The sequence below is a fragment of the Lonchura striata genome, chromosome 2 (assembly GCF_046129695.1).
Source record: "Lonchura striata isolate bLonStr1 chromosome 2, bLonStr1.mat, whole genome shotgun sequence".
NCBI lineage: Eukaryota > Metazoa > Chordata > Aves > Passeriformes > Estrildidae > Lonchura > Lonchura striata.
The window spans coordinates 48950612-48969648 of NC_134604.1; the positions used below are offsets into that span (position 1 = coordinate 48950612).

At 33.7% G+C, this 19037-nt stretch overlaps 1 protein-coding gene across 8 annotated transcripts in view; it reads left to right on the top strand.

Annotated features, from left to right (window-relative positions):
- MYCBP2 (MYC binding protein 2) overlaps window positions 1–19037 on the top strand; it is a 173440-nt gene that overhangs the window by 73997 nt on the left and 80406 nt on the right. For all 8 annotated transcript variants that reach the window (XM_021548051.3, XM_021548057.3, XM_021548055.3 and 5 more), the window contains 15 exons: window positions 2259–2376; window positions 4195–4399; window positions 4761–4914; window positions 7206–7378; window positions 8487–8612; window positions 8708–8835; window positions 10267–10358; window positions 11213–11347; window positions 11429–11512; window positions 12772–12868; window positions 13638–13830; window positions 14479–14753; window positions 15673–15894; window positions 17562–17753; window positions 18600–18806. In XM_021548051.3, coding sequence (XP_021403726.2) covers window positions 2259–2376; window positions 4195–4399; window positions 4761–4914; window positions 7206–7378; window positions 8487–8612; window positions 8708–8835; window positions 10267–10358; window positions 11213–11347; window positions 11429–11512; window positions 12772–12868; window positions 13638–13830; window positions 14479–14753; window positions 15673–15894; window positions 17562–17753; window positions 18600–18806 — 2401 coding nt within the window. The remainder of the gene's footprint in view (window positions 1–2258; window positions 2377–4194; window positions 4400–4760; window positions 4915–7205; window positions 7379–8486; window positions 8613–8707; window positions 8836–10266; window positions 10359–11212; window positions 11348–11428; window positions 11513–12771; window positions 12869–13637; window positions 13831–14478; window positions 14754–15672; window positions 15895–17561; window positions 17754–18599; window positions 18807–19037) is intronic.

Genomic DNA, 19037 nt, shown 5'->3' on the forward strand with positions numbered 1-19037 from the left:
GAGAAACTTTGGTTGCTAAAACTTTGCCCAGAGTCTCTCAGACTCTTCAGTGTCTATTCTGAGTTTTCCTGTGTTGAGTTTCAGGGGGATAGGGAAATACTCAATAGTATCACAGGTTTTAAACTCCATGTGCACTAGTCAAACTGCCTGCTGTATTTTTTGAAATCCCTCTTTATTTTATGAAGTCAAAACTAATTTTTTGCAATTCATGTTTATTTTATGATGTAGTTACGTGTCTTTTTTTTTTTTTTTTTGCTGTAAATTTCTAAATGAACTCATAGACTATAGTTTGCCATTCTGAAAGTTGGGTGATCTTAATGAAAAAGCTATTTAAGAGGGTAGTGGATTTCATCTCTCTGCATTAGTTGCTTATTTGATTTTGTTCTGTTGTTGCCAAGGGGCTATCAAACACTGCATTCATATAACATTGCTGATAGATTCAATTGGATCTAGTTTATTCTATATAGTCAAGATAAATAGTTATGTTGATAATAGCTTCATTTTTAAGCATTAAGAGATTAAATATTCACTGTTTTTTTAATAAAGATGTGATTGAGAATTCCAAATAAAGATGTGATTGATAATTTCATAAGCCTGCACCTATCATAATTTTGAGGGAGAGGAAGAGAAACCTTATGATAAAAACACTTCCTTTTAACAGGAGTGCTTTTGGATTAGTTGCTAGTTACATTTTATTTATATATTGATGCCTTTTTGAGTTTCCTTAAAGCTAATGAGAGACAAATGTAAAGATTTTTTTTTAATTTCATCATTGGTGCTCCTAAACTATACTGTGTCTGTGTATAATCACAGCGATGTCCAAATCCATGTGCCTATACAGCAAGATAAGTGCCTAAATTTGAGTGTCACGTTGTACATCCTCTACTTAATTTTCTTCTGTCCTTCAATCCCTACATTTCCACTAGTCACCCATTAAAAGCTAAGTTTACCACCAAAGAATACTTTTTCTGTCTACCTGTGTTCATCCTTCCTCAGGTCATCAACCTGTCTTCATGCTACATTCCTCTGTTCTACATTTTTATATGTTTACATCTTCCCATCTACCCTTTTTCTGCTGAACATGATGCTTCACTTTCCTCATATTTTCTTGACTTCTATTTTACCTGCAATTCAGCCAAAACCAGAACTTTGAGATGAACCATCTTTTAGCACATCAGCTGCTAAACAATCACTAGGTAACTATTGGCTGACCTTTTTTTATTCCAGTATAAAACAACCTGTTCTTATTTTAGATTACCCTGCTTTGAAAAACTGTGTTTAAAAGTAAGTTCACTAAGTGCTGTCATCCTCTGTATAACTGAGCCCAGTTTCCAAACATAAAATTATGTGGGAATAACTTGTACTTCAAATTCAGTCTTTAACTCCACAGGAAATATTAAGTCTAGGTAGACATTCATTATGGGATACAAAGTTATGTAGGTTTCTATTATCTTTGTTGGTATTGAAATTTTATTGAAAATTTTAGTGTCACACTTTTTATCTTTTGTGCTCTTTCTATTTCAAGTCATCAGTTCAAGTTTTCTTTCTTTGCATCTTGATCACCATGCCATTTCCCCCTCTTCATTTTTACTGAAATGGAAAGTTTGTTATGTCTGTTTATATTTGGGAGACAAATGAATTAGACCTTTTCATATCTCTCAGGAAAAAGTTTGGTCAGATCTATTTTTTATTGAGTCTGAGTTTGATGGGAGACGAGCTGATGGAGAGAAATAGACCTTTATTTCTTTTACAATTCCCTAGCCAGCAATCTTGAGAGCGCTGTAGCAATATTGCTTCTGGTAACTGTACTGGAGTATCAGCCATGTAAGGCTTTGATTGTTTCCAAGGTTTAAGTGCTTAAGTAGAGTTCTCTGAACATATTTTACTGCTACAGTCCATTGCAACATATTTTGTATTCATACAAAAATACACACATGTATATGTTATTGTATCTACACATCTGTAATTCTAGAATTATATATTAAATTCATAATTCCCATTCTCTGCTAATTTCTGAGTTTAATTGAAGACAAGTTCCTTGATTTGTTTCCCTGTAACAGAAGGGCAAAAACTTAACTATCTGGTGCAGTCTTTCAAACCTCTGTTGGTTTAATATGCAAGATGTTTCTTGGCTCTAACTCTATAGTATGTGAATTGAGTGAATATATTTAATGGCAATTGAGATACATGTAATAGTAATGTATTTTTGAAATGCTGCTGACCATGTATTGACATAGAATTAATTTATTTTTATCTAGGGGATGTCCCACTTTGGTGCAAGCATTACCAGGTCCTAGTACACAAGTTACTGCTGGGAGCAACCACACAGCTATTCTCTTAATGGATGGCCAGGTTTTCACATTTGGAAGTTTCTCAGTAAGGAAATGTTAATTGCTTATGGGAATAAGCTAGTAGTTCATGTGTTGTTCGGAGACCTTTCAAGGCTGCTTATACTTGCTCTTACAGAACTGTGCATGATTTCTACATGTCTTTAACACCTGCTGTGTTTTAAAATGTAGCCTTTAATATTGTTCTGGTTAGAAAAGCATAATGCCAGGCATTCTTGGAGTTTTTTTATATTTTAATGAAGATGGTGATTTAAAGCAGTCTTATTTTATAAGGTGCACCAGTTTCCTCAAGCTCTTAATGTTTCAAGCTTGGTTCTAAGTAAATGTTGCCTATTCTGTTACCTATCTCCATTTGATAGAGAAAAGTGTCCTGGGTTCTTCCATAGAAACAGCAGTGAGTTGCAGAAGTTCTGCTTACACTTGAGGGGAGAGGTTATTGCTCAGTACAAAACAGCACAACTCCAGTGGTCTTCTTTCGTATTCACATGGTGTATATTTCCCCATGTCCATGTGGAATCCATTCTTATATTCATTAAACAAGCATTTAAACATTGTTTACTTCCCTCTGCGCCTCTCTGTGTTTGCAAAGATGCCCCTTGTAGCATATAAGTATTGAGCTATTTTTACATGCTTTAAAAACTATGTACTGTCAAACACAAAAGAAGAGAGATTTCAACTTTTGAAATCTTTTTACAAAAAAAAATTAAAAAGTGGAGAGTGAAATTTTGGAAGTAGAAAGTCATACCCTGAAAGAAAATTGTGTGTAATATTTTGTTGTTTTTCAAACTTTAATCAAAAGCTTTGGTGTTTGTGTTCCTGTCAAAACTGACATGGACATGTAAAGGTTTAAGCTTCGTTGTCTTGCAGTGAAACTTGGCCCCTGAAAAACCATGTTCACTCTCAAAAATGGGGTGTAAAAGCTTGTCAGTTGACTGACAGTTTTTTCCACTTTCTTTAAAAGAAAAAAGTAAGCTTAGGCCATATTTAGACCACTTGATTTTTGTGTCTGTTTTTAATGTTGTAGTACTGGAAAGTTTGCTGAAAGCTTCATAAAATCAAGACAAAGCATGTTACTTGAAAATATCTTCGTTTGCTTACTTATGTTGTTATGAAGAAAGATGAGTAATGTGCTGAACAGAAGACATTTACTGTATATGCATTTTTTTTTTCTCTAATAATTTTAACTTCATTGGCATACAGTGCATTTTCTGTGCCTGAGGGAGGTAGATGATGCATAAGCAGGTTTCTGGCAGCAGTTTTCTACATACTTAGGTGCAGTATAAGAACTATTGGCCCATCTCAGTAACTAGTTTTACATTGAGGTAAGACCCTAGACCTCCAGATAAGCATGTCCTTGCTGAGGCACTGTTTTTAGCCCAAGTTTGATGTACTAATTGATTTCTAGGTACTTTCAAGAGTTATTTGCTCTATAAAACTTCATCCAGAATTGAATGAAACTCAGACTATCTGAATATATATGAATCTATTCCTTGTTTAGAGCTGACATTAATCAATTATTGAACACTGTAGGAAAACAATGCTTTTATATTTTATTCTGAATATGGAGAGAAGGGTTATCCATCACAGAGAGTTTGAGTTGTTGTATATAACAAAACCTTCACTCAAAAACCTATCTGAAAAGGGAGGAGTATATCTGTCAGTAACTTCTTCCTTGTAGTTAGATGTGCAATGCTTCACTTGGAGCAGCCATTGTGTTTGGAAGGTAGCTTTCTGGTAAATTCTCTTCCAGCTTACCAGTTTTGTGTGATAGACCTATTGAAGTAATTTACCCATCTTTGAGACTAACTATTACTGTCACTTACTGATTCTTGCATTCTTTCTACAGAAAGGTCAACTTGGCAGACCAATTCTGGATATGCCCTACTGGAATGCAAAACCAGCACCTATGCCTAACATAGGTTCCAAATATGGGCGCAAAGCTACGTGGATTGGAGCGAGTGGAGACCAGACTTTCCTCCGGATCGATGAAGCTCTCATTAATTCTCATGTGCTTGCTACATCAGAAATATTTGCAAGCAGGCATATAATAGGCAAGAACTCTTCTGTATTATTTTAAATGCTTAGAGAAGTACTGGAGAAGAAAAGGGATTCAGTTGTGTAAACAATAGAGGAGAAACAAGTCAGAAACATGGATGGAGGGAATGAAAATATTTTTGTATTTTTGCCTTCTAGTTTTACTGCATATGATGATCCTTTTATTAGAAAGATGGTTTTTATTAAAAATAATAATGCAAAAATTTAACCTTCACTTGCATTTAAATCCTACCACCATTCATTTTTTTGTTGCAGCAGTATATTTGTTCTTCCCTACTGTATAACATGTTAATTTTCTAAGCATGAAGGATTAATGAGTGGTGTGTTTCTCTTTGCTCTTCTTGCTCCCTGATCTAGGTTTGGTACCAGCTTCAATATCAGAGCCTCCTCCTTTTAAATGTCTTCTGATAAACAAAGTAGATGGCAGTTGCAAAACATTCAATGACTCTGAGCAGGAAGACCTTCAAGGTTCTGGTGTGTGTTTGGATCCTGTCTATGATGTTATTTGGAGGCAAGTGTGGATTATAGCTATTAAAATAGTAATATATAAGTCCTTTTTAAAATACTTTGCATGGCTGGAGATTTGATTATACTTATTTTCCCTGTAAATGAAAAACAACTTTTAGTCTTCCATAAATATTTTTCACATTTTTGGATGGTTTGTTCAAGTAAGCCCAAAACAAACATGTTCTCTTGCCTCCATTTTTAAAACTTCTTTTTTTGCATCATTCTCATTCCAGTCTCATAATATTTTGGGGATTCAAATCTGTTTTGATTGCTCTCTTAAATCCCTTTCTTAACACTTGACTGAATAACTTCCTTGCCATATTCAGCTGCCATATGTGTGTCTTAAATTGTTGTTCTTCTGTCAGGCATTAGTGTTTAAGACCACTAGAGGAGGGATGGAGCAATGGTATTCTTTTTAAGTTCTGACATTTTGGGAGGTCAAATGAAAGGTGTTTATTTAAATGGCATAGACATTCAGACCAATTGTATTTATTTCAGTCTTTGGAGTGTAGTGTTTGAGCAAGTGTAGATAATAAGCCTTTGTTCCAACATGGAATCATAATATCCAGTTCTTCTATAATTCTTCTATATGTTAGCTGGGATTTGGAGAGAAATCTGAACTTCCATTTGAGTTCAAGAGTGTAATGATATTTAAGTTGTTTGAACACAAAGCAAGTTAGAGTGGTGCAGGGAACCAGCTAGTCAACATTCATCTGGAAAATATGGTATCTCATAGGATCCTGTCTTTAAAAGCTACTTGTATCCTACTTTGGATGTCTTCATCCAGAATTGAGATTAAGTACCTAACAGCCAATTAACATTGAAGCATGTGTTTGCCAGGCACGTTTCTGTATGACGTAGGAAGTACCTTGGATCGTTGTAGTTGTAGATTTTGCACATCTGCAGGATTGTTTGAATCTCACTGGTTCAGTTCTTAAAGTATGCTGAGATTAGAAATAAGAATAGCACCCATATCCCTTAGAGTTCTGTATTTTCAGCATGTTTAAATCCATTGAAAGACTCAATTAGCGAAATAAACCAGTTATCAATGGCCATGGGAATGCTGCAAGTTTCAGGGGAGGGCAAGGTAATGATACTCAACTTGAAGACAAAAAAGTGGTTATTCAGCTTGAGGAAGTACAAAGTCATATGTTAGATATTATGGGTAAACATGAATTGAGATATTTTAATGTCTTGTAGTACTTCGGGGACTGTAGAGCTAAATCCAGAGCTTAAATACTTAATTTAAGAGTGGATTTTCTGAGACTTATTTATTTCTGTTATATCCATTCTTGTTCAATACAAAATACTAAAACAGTCTGAAGAAGAGACACGTTAATAAATATGTCTATTAGTAGTTAAATACTTGGCATATTATGATTTTTGGGCATTTTGATTGATGCCTATTTAAGTGATGGATTCAATTTCTTGTACAGAGACAATATTCTGATAATGTGCAGCTTAAACATTTCTTCAAAGCTTTGTGACTCAATATCTTAGTGAAATTCAAGTGGATGTGGAATGTCACATGTGTGTATAAATTTGACCATTGCTAATTTGTTAAATCCTGAATACATATGGTACCCTTAAATATTTTTAGTTAAAACTTTTTCTTTCTCCATTAGATTTTTAAAAGTGTACAGAATGAAAATTCCTTTTTTGCTTCTTCAGAACTCTCCCATAGACTTATGTCTTCTTACTGTTTTTTCCTTTTATGTAGTGGTTTCAAAGATTTCATCTTTTTTGTATGTGTTAATCTATATTATAGAAAGTCTTTGTATTCCCTTGTTTATGCTGCCCTTTTTTATAATCCCTTAAAAAATCATGAGGCGATGTTACCCATTTAAAAAAGCCCAAACAAAATATATTGGATTCCTCAGGATTTTTTTCTCTTATTTGAAGGTAAGCCTTTTAATTTTGCTTGGTATCTTCAAAATTTTTGAGCACATCTGCCATTCTGTTTAGTACTTTGCTAGTTACTTCACACTTCTTAATAGATAATACTGTTTTAACATTTGTTAGTTTTGAGAAATGTCTTAATATTTCCTGAAATTTCTAAAGCGATAATATGACTTTTTGACTTAAGGTATAATAATGTTGTTGTATCTTTTCATTTGCTGGAATGTTAACCTAGTAAAGTTTTCATGTATTTGAAATAATGATGCTCAGTTTCAAGAGTTGATACCAGCAGATCTACATTTTACATTAAATATCTTAAAAATGTGATTGTTGGTAATGTTTTGTATTTTTTCAGTAGATTAAAGGTTTTGTTCATTCTGCTTTCTCTTGCTCTAGGTTTCGCCCAAATGCCAGGGAACTGTGGAGTTACAATGCAGTAGTTGCTGATTCCAGGCTTCCCTCAGCTCCAGATATGCAATCCCGGTGTAGTATTTTGAGTCCAGAACTTGCTCTGCCAACAGGTTCCAAAGCTCTAACCACCAGATCTCATGCAGCTTTGCATATTCTAGGTATACATTTATAGTTCATGAGTCAGAACCTTAGATGAAATAAAGGAACATAACTTAATGTATAAACAAATTGTAATCTGAAAACTTCCTGACTTTTTCAGTTGCAATTTTGCTGTCTTTCACCATTGCTCTTAATTACTTCAGTCAAATTATAAAAGTTATCTTCTGCCATCTTAATAATGTTGGAGGATTTTAGAGTTCTGGTGAAACTTGTCAGATATATATAATAAAGTAAGAGACCTGCCTAGATGGATGATCTTTTTTTAAAAGTCTGTGGAATAAAGTCAGTACTCTTAACCTGGAATCTCAAAAAAAAAAAAAAAAACCAAAAAAAAAAACCTTGAACCTGAAAAAATGGTTCTTCAATAATTTATTTTTATTTTAAAGTAAATGCAGTATATTAAATCTTCTCAGTTGTGTATAATGAGTCACTAAGAGAAATATTATTTCCTTTTGTAGTTTTTGTAGTCTAAAGATGCAAAACTTAAGTGTTTTCATGTATAGTGTGTTCATGTATAAACTGGCAATATGCAACATACCCAGCTGCTTCAAAACACAGCTTTGTAAGTTGTTTAAACTCACTTGTCCAGTGATTATGATAAGTTGTCTGTTCCTTGACCTTCTCACTTCGTTGTGTGCTAGAGGTGTGATAGTTTTCAACTTGAACAGTTCTTTTTTGTCTGTATCAAAGGAAGGCATGTTAGGTACTTACGTGTATGAAACAAAACACGTTTTGTGAAGACTTTAGTATCTGCTCATGATTCGGTTCCTACTTCAACATTTTTTGGGTAATATTTTAAGTGAAAAAGAGAAGAAATTGTTACTGGCAATTTATTTGCCATTGGAGAAGTCTCAGAGTAGGTTTAATCAGATTTGTTCATTAATCTGGATTATAAATGAAGTTTGTGTTCATTAGGAAGCCTTGAGAGTCTGCAGCATTGACCCTTTACCTAATCAAAAGTGTAAAGCTACTTGGTAGCGTATGTGTGGTGTAGGGACAAAACAGTTAGATGGCTTTGATTATCTTAACTAGTATTCATTTATATTTTAATTGTTATAATCAACAGTGAGATAATTTGGTTTCTTTTTTGGTTTTGCTTTCTTTTAGGTTGCCTGGATACTTTGGCTGCTATGCAGGACTTAAAAATGGGTGTTGCAAATACAGAAGAAGAAACTCAAGCAGTAATGAAAGTTTATTCTAAAGAAGACTATAGTGTTGTTAACAGATTTGAAAGTATGTACACACTAAAATTTCATAGCATTAGCTGATTGGCTTGTAGAACAACAGACTAAGATTAATTTCATTTTTGTTGGGATTTTTTTCTGCAGGTCATGGAGGAGGCTGGGGCTATTCAGCACACTCAGTAGAAGCCATCCGTTTCTGTGCTGATACAGATATATTGCTAGGTGGTCTTGGTCTTTTTGGTGGTAGAGGTGAATACACTGCTAAAATAAAGGTAGGAGTTTTTGTTTTGTTTTAAGAAATAGTATGTCTCAAAATCACAACTTTCAGTAATGTTATGTAAAACCATGATTCGTTTTATTTCTTGATGAATGAGTGGTATACCATGTGTGGAAAGCATTATACAAGCACAGTGGATGAAGTAGAGAGCTGAGAATTATCATTCTTTTAATGAATTGGCCCATTCTTACCTTCACTAAGTGCTGTGCCATTTTAGAGATCTTGGGCAGCCATTTTAGAGGTCTGAATGGTTCTGTGATCTATTTACACAAAGCTCCAAGGTCCAGCAAAAAATTGGTGTTGTGGGCTTCAGGTTAAAATCACATCCTGTGTGATGCATGAGGAGCTGTTCTCAAAAGCAGAAAAAGAGTACTTATCAGGAACCACTGCTTTCCACTTTCCCTGCCACTTCTTTCTCAAACTGCTGTCTGGATAACTTCTGGGCTGGGATTCTTCAGCTGGGAGCAAACGGCACCAAATACAATTCACTCTGTGCCAAGTACAGGCATGATTTTGGCTGGAGTAAGTGTGCTGATTATTCTAAAATAAATAAATCTGGCTTTGGATAAATAAGCCTCACAGAAACACACACTGGTGTCAGAGCTCTGGTTTTTGGTAAGTGTTCTCTGCTTCTATACTTATTAAGGTGAGATACTTGTTAGATGTTTGTATATTCAGAACATGTTATTGTTACTTTTCATTTAGTGGATTATTTAATTTTCTACTTCTATTTTCAGATGAATAGGTATTGAGGTTTGTTCTAGGGAAATGGATGACACACTTAGCAGTAACATTAGCCTAAGTCAACAGGAAATTCAAAATAAGTAGTTGCAATTTATTCTAGTTTATTCTATATAGTCAAGATAAGATCTGCCAGTCCTGCCAGAAGTGGGCTGTGTATTAAATAGGTGGTTGCAAGAGAAGTCATAGACATGTATTGTGGTCCTTTTTCAAAATCATCAAACCATAGAAATTATTTTTAAGTAAGAAAATAAAGTTCTCTTAGGTATCATGTTTTGTCCCAGTCACCAACTATTTATAAACTGTCTCTGCTGAAATGTCAAACTGTCCATTTCCAGAGAAGCTGAGTATATCTTATGCTTATACAGTGCATTTCAGTCAGTGATGGAAAACCTGCAACTTTGCCTTTTCTAGATAATCTGCTTTTGTCTTGTTTGCAGGATTTAGGGAGTTTCTCCACTTAAAAATATATCTGGACATAAGTCTGATAGGTCAGTGTCAATTGCTATTTCTTAACAGTTGATGCCCAACTTCCAAATGTGGTTTTGCCTGTAAGTGACACTAAGTAGTAGCTATTTTTGAGAAGGAAGAGTAGTATACAATTTCCAGAATGCCAGACAAGAAAACGTCATATTATGAGGTTTCTAACACCTAAGACATAATTCTTTTTTTCTTACTTCACCAGTTGTTTGAATTGGGTCCAGATGGGGGAGACCATGAGACAGATGGAGACCTCCTTGCTGAGACAGATGTCTTAGCATATGATTGTGCTGCCAGGTAAGATATTTAGCTTGCCTACTTATACCTGTTTCTTGATCATTATTTTTACTTCCCTGAACACATTTTAGTATCACTTTAATATCAACAGAAATGGTCTTCATCATTAGAATTTTGTAGCAAGTGATGTAAAATATTTGACATGTGTAGGGAAATAGCAAAACACCAAAAACATCCCCAAACCATTATAGTATTTAAATTTAAAGATGACAAATAATCAAATGCTTGTTCTTGCATAAATTCCAGTCAAATCCCCTCTTCCTATGTTGAGACCACAAGACAAAATACTGCAGCAGCTCTTTTGTGCATATGGTTTGGCTTAGCCATGTTGTAGCTTCTTTTTCATTCCCTTTAATGAAGTAATTTAAATTTTAAATTATATGTGATTAATTCTTTCAGGTTTAAATCTTATATATCAATGCCCTAAATATATATTCTATTAATTTCTTTACTACTTATTGTAATTACTAAGAATTTATGTATAAGTTTTTGTCGTTTGCAAACATTTTCTGAAATCAGTATTATATTATACTTTATAATTAATACTTTGCTTGCAGTATTATATATTAAATGTAATAGGGTTTATGTGTGTTAATTTAGCTCAATTTCTTACTCTGTTTGACATTGATATGATTGTTCACAATTCAATATCAAGTGTGACTCAGGCAATTGTAGGTCCTTCTGACTTACTATTTCTTAATTACTACAATATTTTGGATTAAAAACTTTTGACTTTGAAATACAACTTAATACCATTACTTCTCAATTTCTTTTAATAATTAGAGTGCAATTTGTTAAAAGTTAATATAAAAAATAATTTACAGCTAACATTTTCCAAAATTTACTTTTCCTAGAGAGAAATATGCAATGATGTTTGATGAGCCAGTACTCCTGCAAGCTGGCTGGTGGTACGTAGCCTGGGCAAGAGTGTCAGGACCTAGCAGTGATTGTGGATCTCATGGACAGGCCTCTATTACCACAGATGACGGGTATATTCTTTTCTGTACATTTTATTGAAAAAGAAGAGCTCTAATAAGACTTGAATAATAACTAGGTTATTTCTCTTTCAGTGTTGTATTTCAGTTTAAAAGTTCCAAGAAATCGAATAATGGTACAGATGTGAACGCAGGGCAGATTCCACAGTTACTATACAGGTAATACTTTAACCTCTGGAGCAATTTACTGACATGTTTGGTTTTTTTAAATAGAAATATTAAATTCATTATCACTGTGTTTCATGAAAATATTATTGTATTAAGCAAAGGAAATTGTTATCTGAAAAATGTAGGGAAAACTTAGTGCTTTTGAGAAAAGTAATGAAATTATATCCACATTTCTTCCTTGCTACTTTTCTTGCAGTCATCCTGCATGAGTCATTTACATTTCATTTACATCCATAGAATCTCACAATTTCATATAACATGAGTAATATTTTTTGCTAGTTGGGGAGTGCTCTATTTGGTCACTTTCGGTTTAGGAACTGTATACTCTTGAACACATTATGTTAATGAAACAAAGCCAAAATCTACAGTGCTTTACAATAATTTACCATAAACTTCTCATTGCCTTGATAAATGTTATGTATTTTAATAATCAGGAACTCTTTCACTATGTTGATAGTATATTTTACAGATGTCCTCAGCTAGATACATGACATAATTTTTATATTTTGTGTGTGTATATAATTCCCCTGGCCTTCATGCTGATTCTGAAACTTAGACTATTTTGATACCAGTTCTCTTGCTGTCCTTTTCTAAGAATGTCCTTTTCAAGGTTCCTCCACAGAAGAGTTCTTCCATTAAGCTTTCTCTCCATAGATGCCCTGTCCTTCTAGGTGAAGGTTTCATTTTGATGTATATGAACTCCTGGCATGACATATTCATCATTTATGTGATTTCTGTAGAGAAATAGCTGTAGCTAAAAGGCAAACAAGCCTTGAAACGTCTGGAAGACCATGGAGTGGCACAAAAGGGAAAATACTGTACTGATAGATGCTGTCTGTATTTTTAACCTCCACATATATTTCCTTTCACAAAACCAGCATTCTTTTAAAGAATAGCATTTCTAGTCTTGATATCATCTAAGGAAATACGGTAGATACTTGTAGTAATTGCATATAATTAAATCTCAACCTCATTTTCAGTTGTCACAGTACTGCCAGTTTGACAGAATTCAAGATACTTACTTGGTTACTGGTCTAGAATGATTAGGGAACTAGAAAAAGTTATGTTGAAACTGGCCATTTTTTTGAGAATTAAAATTTTTTCGCTTTGGTTCTTCTTCCCACTTGAACAATAGAAACAGAAAAAATTACAAAAAGTTAAAAACCAAAACAAAACACTAAACTCAACCCAAAACTCTACTAAAAGTAAAAACTGGAGATTTCAAGTAAGTTCTAAAATTGTTCTTCCAGGTTGCCAACAAGTGATGGCAGTGCATCCAAAGGAAAACAGCAAACTAGTGAACCTGTACATATTTTGAAGAGATCTTTTGCCAGAACTGTCTCAGTGGTGAGTACTATCAAGAATCTTCTGTGTTTCCTGCAAGTTCATACATGATTAGGAAACTGAAAGATGTAGGTGGGAAAACAGTGGTGGTTTTCTGCTAGCTTTCTCAAGCAAAAGTTAGGTACACTGATAGAATATCTTATTTTTTTACTTTTTCTGAAGATTTCATTTTGATATTCAACACAAAATACTTTTATTTTGCTTTCTTCATGAAATTATTTACCACATACAATAATAATAGTAGAAACAAAAATTTTAATTACTCAGATTTTTTGTGAACTATCATGTGCTTCTGTGTAGCTGCCAAGTGTAACTTGTCTGTAAATGTCATATAGTGGCAGATCATAACTGTTTTAAGAACAAAGTGAAGACAGCCCTGATAATACTTTATGACAAGAATATATTATGTCAAAAGTCAGTGTTGCACTGTTCTGTAGATAGATCAAGTAGTTTACTGAAAAATCTCCATTACAGTGAATACATTTGTTCTTAAATAACTGAGAGGTTTTTACACATAATATTCTAATATAGCTTATAGATATATTTTATTATGGTATTACAGTGAAGTGTCCCTTGCATTCTCAGTGTAGGTTTTTTTATTCTTAAGCAAATTAGAATTTGTGTGTTGCATGATAGATGTATATAGACATAAATGTGTTTTCATAAGAAACATAGATATAGATGCTATTTGCCTTTTGTCTAATACTGATGCAGAACAGTAATTTCCTAGTTTATAACACTAATTCTGTCTTTACCCTATACCCTGAAATAGGAATGCTTTGAATCTTTACTGAGCATTCTTCACTGGAGTTGGACAACACTGGTGCTGGGAGTTGAAGAGCTTCGTGGGCTGAAGGGTTTCCAATACACTGCTACTCTTCTGGATTTAGAAAGGTTGCGTTTTGTGGGCACTTGCTGCCTGAGATTGCTGAGGGTCTACACCTGTGAAATATATCCAATATCAGGTATTTCAGTTCACTTGTTTTGTATTTATTAGCAAATGATCTACAGGATATTTATGGTTTGATCTAAGTATTCATGTAGGATATAATAGATTTGCTCACACAGATGATTTTTTAGAGCAATTAAAAGACTTGTCAGAAACAGGAAATTTTCAATTGTCTGATAACTAAGTATCCTAGTACCACATGTTTACACTGTAACCTGTGTATTTTAAAGTTAAAAGGTAAAAGTTTAAGTTAATTAAAGGTAATTTCCTGTTTGACTTGTTAGTTGAGCTGTTTTGGACTATTTGTATCTTCTTTTTTCCATTTCTCTACATTGTGCTTCCTGTGCCGGTGAGCAGTGTGCATTTGAAAGATTGTGTTTTTCATACCTGTACTTTAACAATGCTCATTAAAACACTGTATATATTATATATATGTAAATATATATTATAAATGATCAGAAAATTAGGAGTTTTTAATGCTGAGGTTTCTTTGATAGATTTTAACACCCTTTCGCTGTTTTACTTTTGGAATTAATGTCTCTGAATGTAGATTCAACAATGTTGCAAAATTCCCAATTTTTCTATTTGCATGTAAAATGTGCATTTGAGCGTGAAAGTATTTAATTATTGTATGTTTAATGCTTCTCTTTATGTAATCTTCTAGCTACAGCTAAGGCAGTTGTAGAAGAAACCAGCAAACTAGCAGACTGCATTGGAAAAACTAGGACCTTGCTGAGAAAAATTTTATCTGAAGGAGTTGACCATTGCATGGTGAAGCTGGACAATGATCCACAAGGATATCTTAGTCAGCCTCTCAGTCTGTTAGAAGCTGTTCTTCAGGAGTGCCATAATACATTTACAGCTTGCTTCCATTCATTCTATCCAACACCAGCTCTCCAGTGGGCATGTCTTTGTGACTTGCTGAACTGTTTGGACCAGGTACATTAAAATGGCACCAGTAACTATAATAGCTTAAATTGTCCTATTGCTCAAATAGAAGTCAAGTAATACTTAAAACTAATTTTTTGCATTTATCTTGATTTGAGACTTGAGTTCTGTTGTGTATTGTATTTTTTTTTAGTGATTGGCTATTGGATTTGTTTCTGGTTTTGTTTGGGTTGTTCTCTAAATGTAGTTCAATAAGAGCCTAGGAACTTAGTCTTCTTTAATTTTTAACATTCTCTGTGGAACAGTGAAGAAAATTTGTGGTGCTGGTAACTGTCAGCACCTGCTTTTTCAGTGTTGAGGCCATGCCTTTATATGTGCTTACTTTTGCTGCATATTGTCTAAGAGCATCCATGTAGTATTTTTTATCACTAATACTTGAGTAATTCCTCATTATTAAACACTACAGCAGTGCTCTGATTCAGCCAAATACATGAGAAGTAACTGGAAATACTATTCTATAATCAGCAACTTTCTTCATTTGCTTGTTGTGAATGAGCATCCCACATCTAAACAGTGTAGTTGGTTGTTTGTGGTAAGATGTAAACATTTAGCATATTCAACAAACATTTCATATACAATTTCATTTAACATATACAATTTCAAGGAAGAATATGTTCTTTAATGTACTCATCTAATTAAGTTGCTTAATTATAATTGTTAATTATAAGAAAAGCCTTGTCTTCAAAGGATACCATAATTTTAAAAATAATATTAGACAGGTTTATTTTAAAATATGCCAACCAAGAAAGTCTAATTAATCCAGTTTTGAGGATTTGAATTCAAGCTTATGAGGGAAGGTAATGTAAAATTCATAGAAAAGCTTTCCAACTTTATCGTAATTAATAAAAATAATTTAGAGAAAGTTCCTTTCAAAAGTAGTTTCTCTGTTAATTTTTTTTTATGTCTTTAGGATATCCAGGAGGCAAACTTCAAGACGTCCAGCAGTCGGCTCCTTGCAGCTGTCATGTCTGCTCTGTGCCACACTTCAGTGAAGCTGACCTCCATCTTTCCCATTGCTTACGACGGGGAGGCCTTGCTGCGCTCCATGGTTAAACAAGTCAGCACTGAGAACGACTCTGCTCTGGCCCATCGCTTTCCTCTTCTGGTTGCACACATGGAAAAGCTTAGTCAGGTTAGGATGTTTTCTAAAAGTTTAATGATTTCTTTTACTTTGCAACAAAAAGCTTTTACATACCTGCAGGTTTTTGCTTGATAAAGATGTACATGAATTTAACTAAGTGCTTTCCTTTTAAAAGGCTTAGTTCAGAAATTTATTATTTTGTACAATTTTCAACTTTTTGTCTGGAATAGTCCAACTATTTCTTTTTTGGAGAATGTCTAAGCAGCGTGGTTCTTATCTTGGAGTATTAAATTGGAAGAAATATCCTTTGGAGTAGTATTCTGTTGTAGTGTTTTCTGCAGCAGTTTTTCAGTTTTTTCATATGATCACAAGGAGGAACATGTAGATTGATTTGGTGTTTTGAGGAAGAGTCAACACAACTTTAGTAATAAAATAATAATAAAAAGTTATGTCCCAAACTAGAGTTTTTAAGAGGTCAGTAAAGGAATCCTAGTTCATACTGTTCTAGCAAAGGTTATTAAACAATTTTTTAATCAACGGCTCTTTAATGCTGTATTGTTGTAGTTCTGATGTTTTAGAATTGATTTACAGAAATGAGAAATAAGATAAAATATAAATAATAAATAAAGATAATAAAATAAAAGATAATCAGGGAAATGGGTCTACTAAACAGTATTCTTCAATTTGGATGACAACAGGGGTATGAAATTATTAATTATGCAAGAAAGCTAAATAAAGGATAGTTGTAGGATCTATCATTACCAGAAATTTAGAGCAAAAGATAAGGTCAGAAGTTTTCTACTCTTCATAAAATACATAGTTAATCTGGGGGACATACACCTGTAGGCCTTTATTGTGCTAAAAGCTTTCATGGGCTTGGAAAGCATCTCTACAAATTAATGAAGGAAAAGCCACCAGGCACTACTAAATGCAAATATAATATTTGTGTCTTGGATACAGCAGCCTCCTAACTGTAAAAGATGGAAAAGTGTTCTTTACAGGTTTGCTTTGCCTGATTGTCTTCCATATTTGTTCATTACTTGGTTTGTTTTTGGCATACAAAAAACTGAGAAAGATAAACCTTGGATTTTCATCAGTTGAGCTGATTTTGTTTTTCTTGTCGAAAGCAGTGGATGTCACTACGAGGCAGAAGACACAATAAATGCCCAATCTTAGATTTGTTTCATAGTCTTCATTTAGCAAAGAAAAACTGTGTTTATAATCATCCCACCACTGGTTTTGTCTTACCTCTTTGCATAGAAGATTCTTTCTACTAATGCCGAAACAATAAAGCTTCCAAGTTTCTGTTTTAGACACTGCAGAAGAAAATCATATTAACAGTTTTGAAGGTAGCTATATATCCACTGTGTTTTATTGTAAGCTTTTAAAGCCCATAGGTTTTATGGCTGTATAGGATATTAAGAAGAGACCTCTCCTGGGGAGGACATTGTATCTGGTACCTTTCCAATGCAATAAAAGACTTGTCACCACCTCATACAGGAAATTAAGGACATCAATCAATTCTTTTGACAGAGGAATACATACTATGAGAGCTTTGAGAATTTTAATTTTTTTCCACCTTCTAGAACCTTTCATATCTTCATGAAGTCACAGATATATTATAGGTATTAGGTAATTGAAATGTGAAAGTTTGGGTTTTTTGTTGGTTTTTTTTTAAATAACCATGTCATTTGTCATTGTTTCTGTTCACACTGCAGAGTGAAGAAAATGTTTCAGGGATGACAAGCTTTCGGGAAGTGCTGGAAAAGATGCTGGTCATTGTTGTTTTGCCAGTACGGAACAGCCTTAGAAGAGAAAATGAACTTTTCTCTTCACATCTAGTTTCTAATACCTGTGGGCTGCTTGCTAGTATTGTGAGTGAACTTACAGCATCAGCACTAGGATCTGAGGTAAAGCTCCTATAAAATAATTTTTAGAAGTCTTTCAGGACAAACATACTATGAATGTGATACAGGCTGGGATGGGTATTTTGTAGGTGTGCAAATCTTAGAGATTCTAGGATTCTCTGTTTTGAGTAGTGCAGATGTTTTGCATACATTTAAAAGCATATATTCACTGTATTAGAGAAGTACTGTTATAATTAGCGACTTCATTAGTGCTAAAGAATACTGCAGATTGTTTAAAAAATGGCAATTTTTTGAGTACTTTGCTTTTTGCCTGCATATTTGTGTACATACACAATCCTTTCAGGAGGCTATAACTTCATTAAGTGACAGAAAAGTATTTGACTTTGTTAAAGGTGTGTCACTGTCTCTGTGCTATCAATAAGCTTTTCTCACAGATAGAATCAAGCTTTTGATAACATCTTGATTCAAGGTGTTTTTACCATTATGTAACATCTGTTTTTGCCCTCTTTTGATCTTGACTGTACCTAAGGCAGAAATACCTCACCTTTATTTACCTAAGGCAGAAATACTTCACCTTTCTTTTAGTACAGCTAATCTGTGTTTTTTGCTAATTTATGCTATAAAATATATATTTAAATACTTTAAAAAACCTAGTTGGATTCCTGATTATTCCTAGTTAATTTCTAATTATGAGAAATACTCTTTTTTCTTTTTAGTCAACATTAACTAGAAGGCTAATTAATGGCATCTTCTATGGCTTATGAGTTGAATTTTAAAATTTACCCAGTTAAAAAATCTGTTGATTTAATTCACTAAATTTTGCTTTATTAAAGTTGTCTAACATTTAGCAGTGAATAGTTTCTGACAACTGTATTTAACTTCCTACAGGTTGATGGATTAAATTCTCTCCATTCTGTCAAATCCACTCCAAACCGATTCACTAAAACAAGCCAGGGAAGAAGCTGGAATACTGGAAATGGATCCCCTGATGCAATATGTTTCTCTGTTGACAAACCTGGCGTAGTTGTAGTAGGATTTTCTGTTTATGGTGGAGGAGGAATTCATGAGTATGAGTTGGAGGTATTAGTTGATGATGTAAGTACAGCATTTGGGAAAACAATTTGAACAAAAATAACCTCAGAAGTTTTTTAAGAGTATGTTTTATAACGTCATATATTCATATTCAGTCTAGGCTACCAGTAAAGCAGTGCACTGGTAATAGGGCTTTTGCTTGTAGTGAAGATTTTTGTATTACCACAAGCTTCATACCATATCTAGTAGGGTCCATATCTTGGTTATTGTCTTCAACTCTTCCTTTATTCCAAG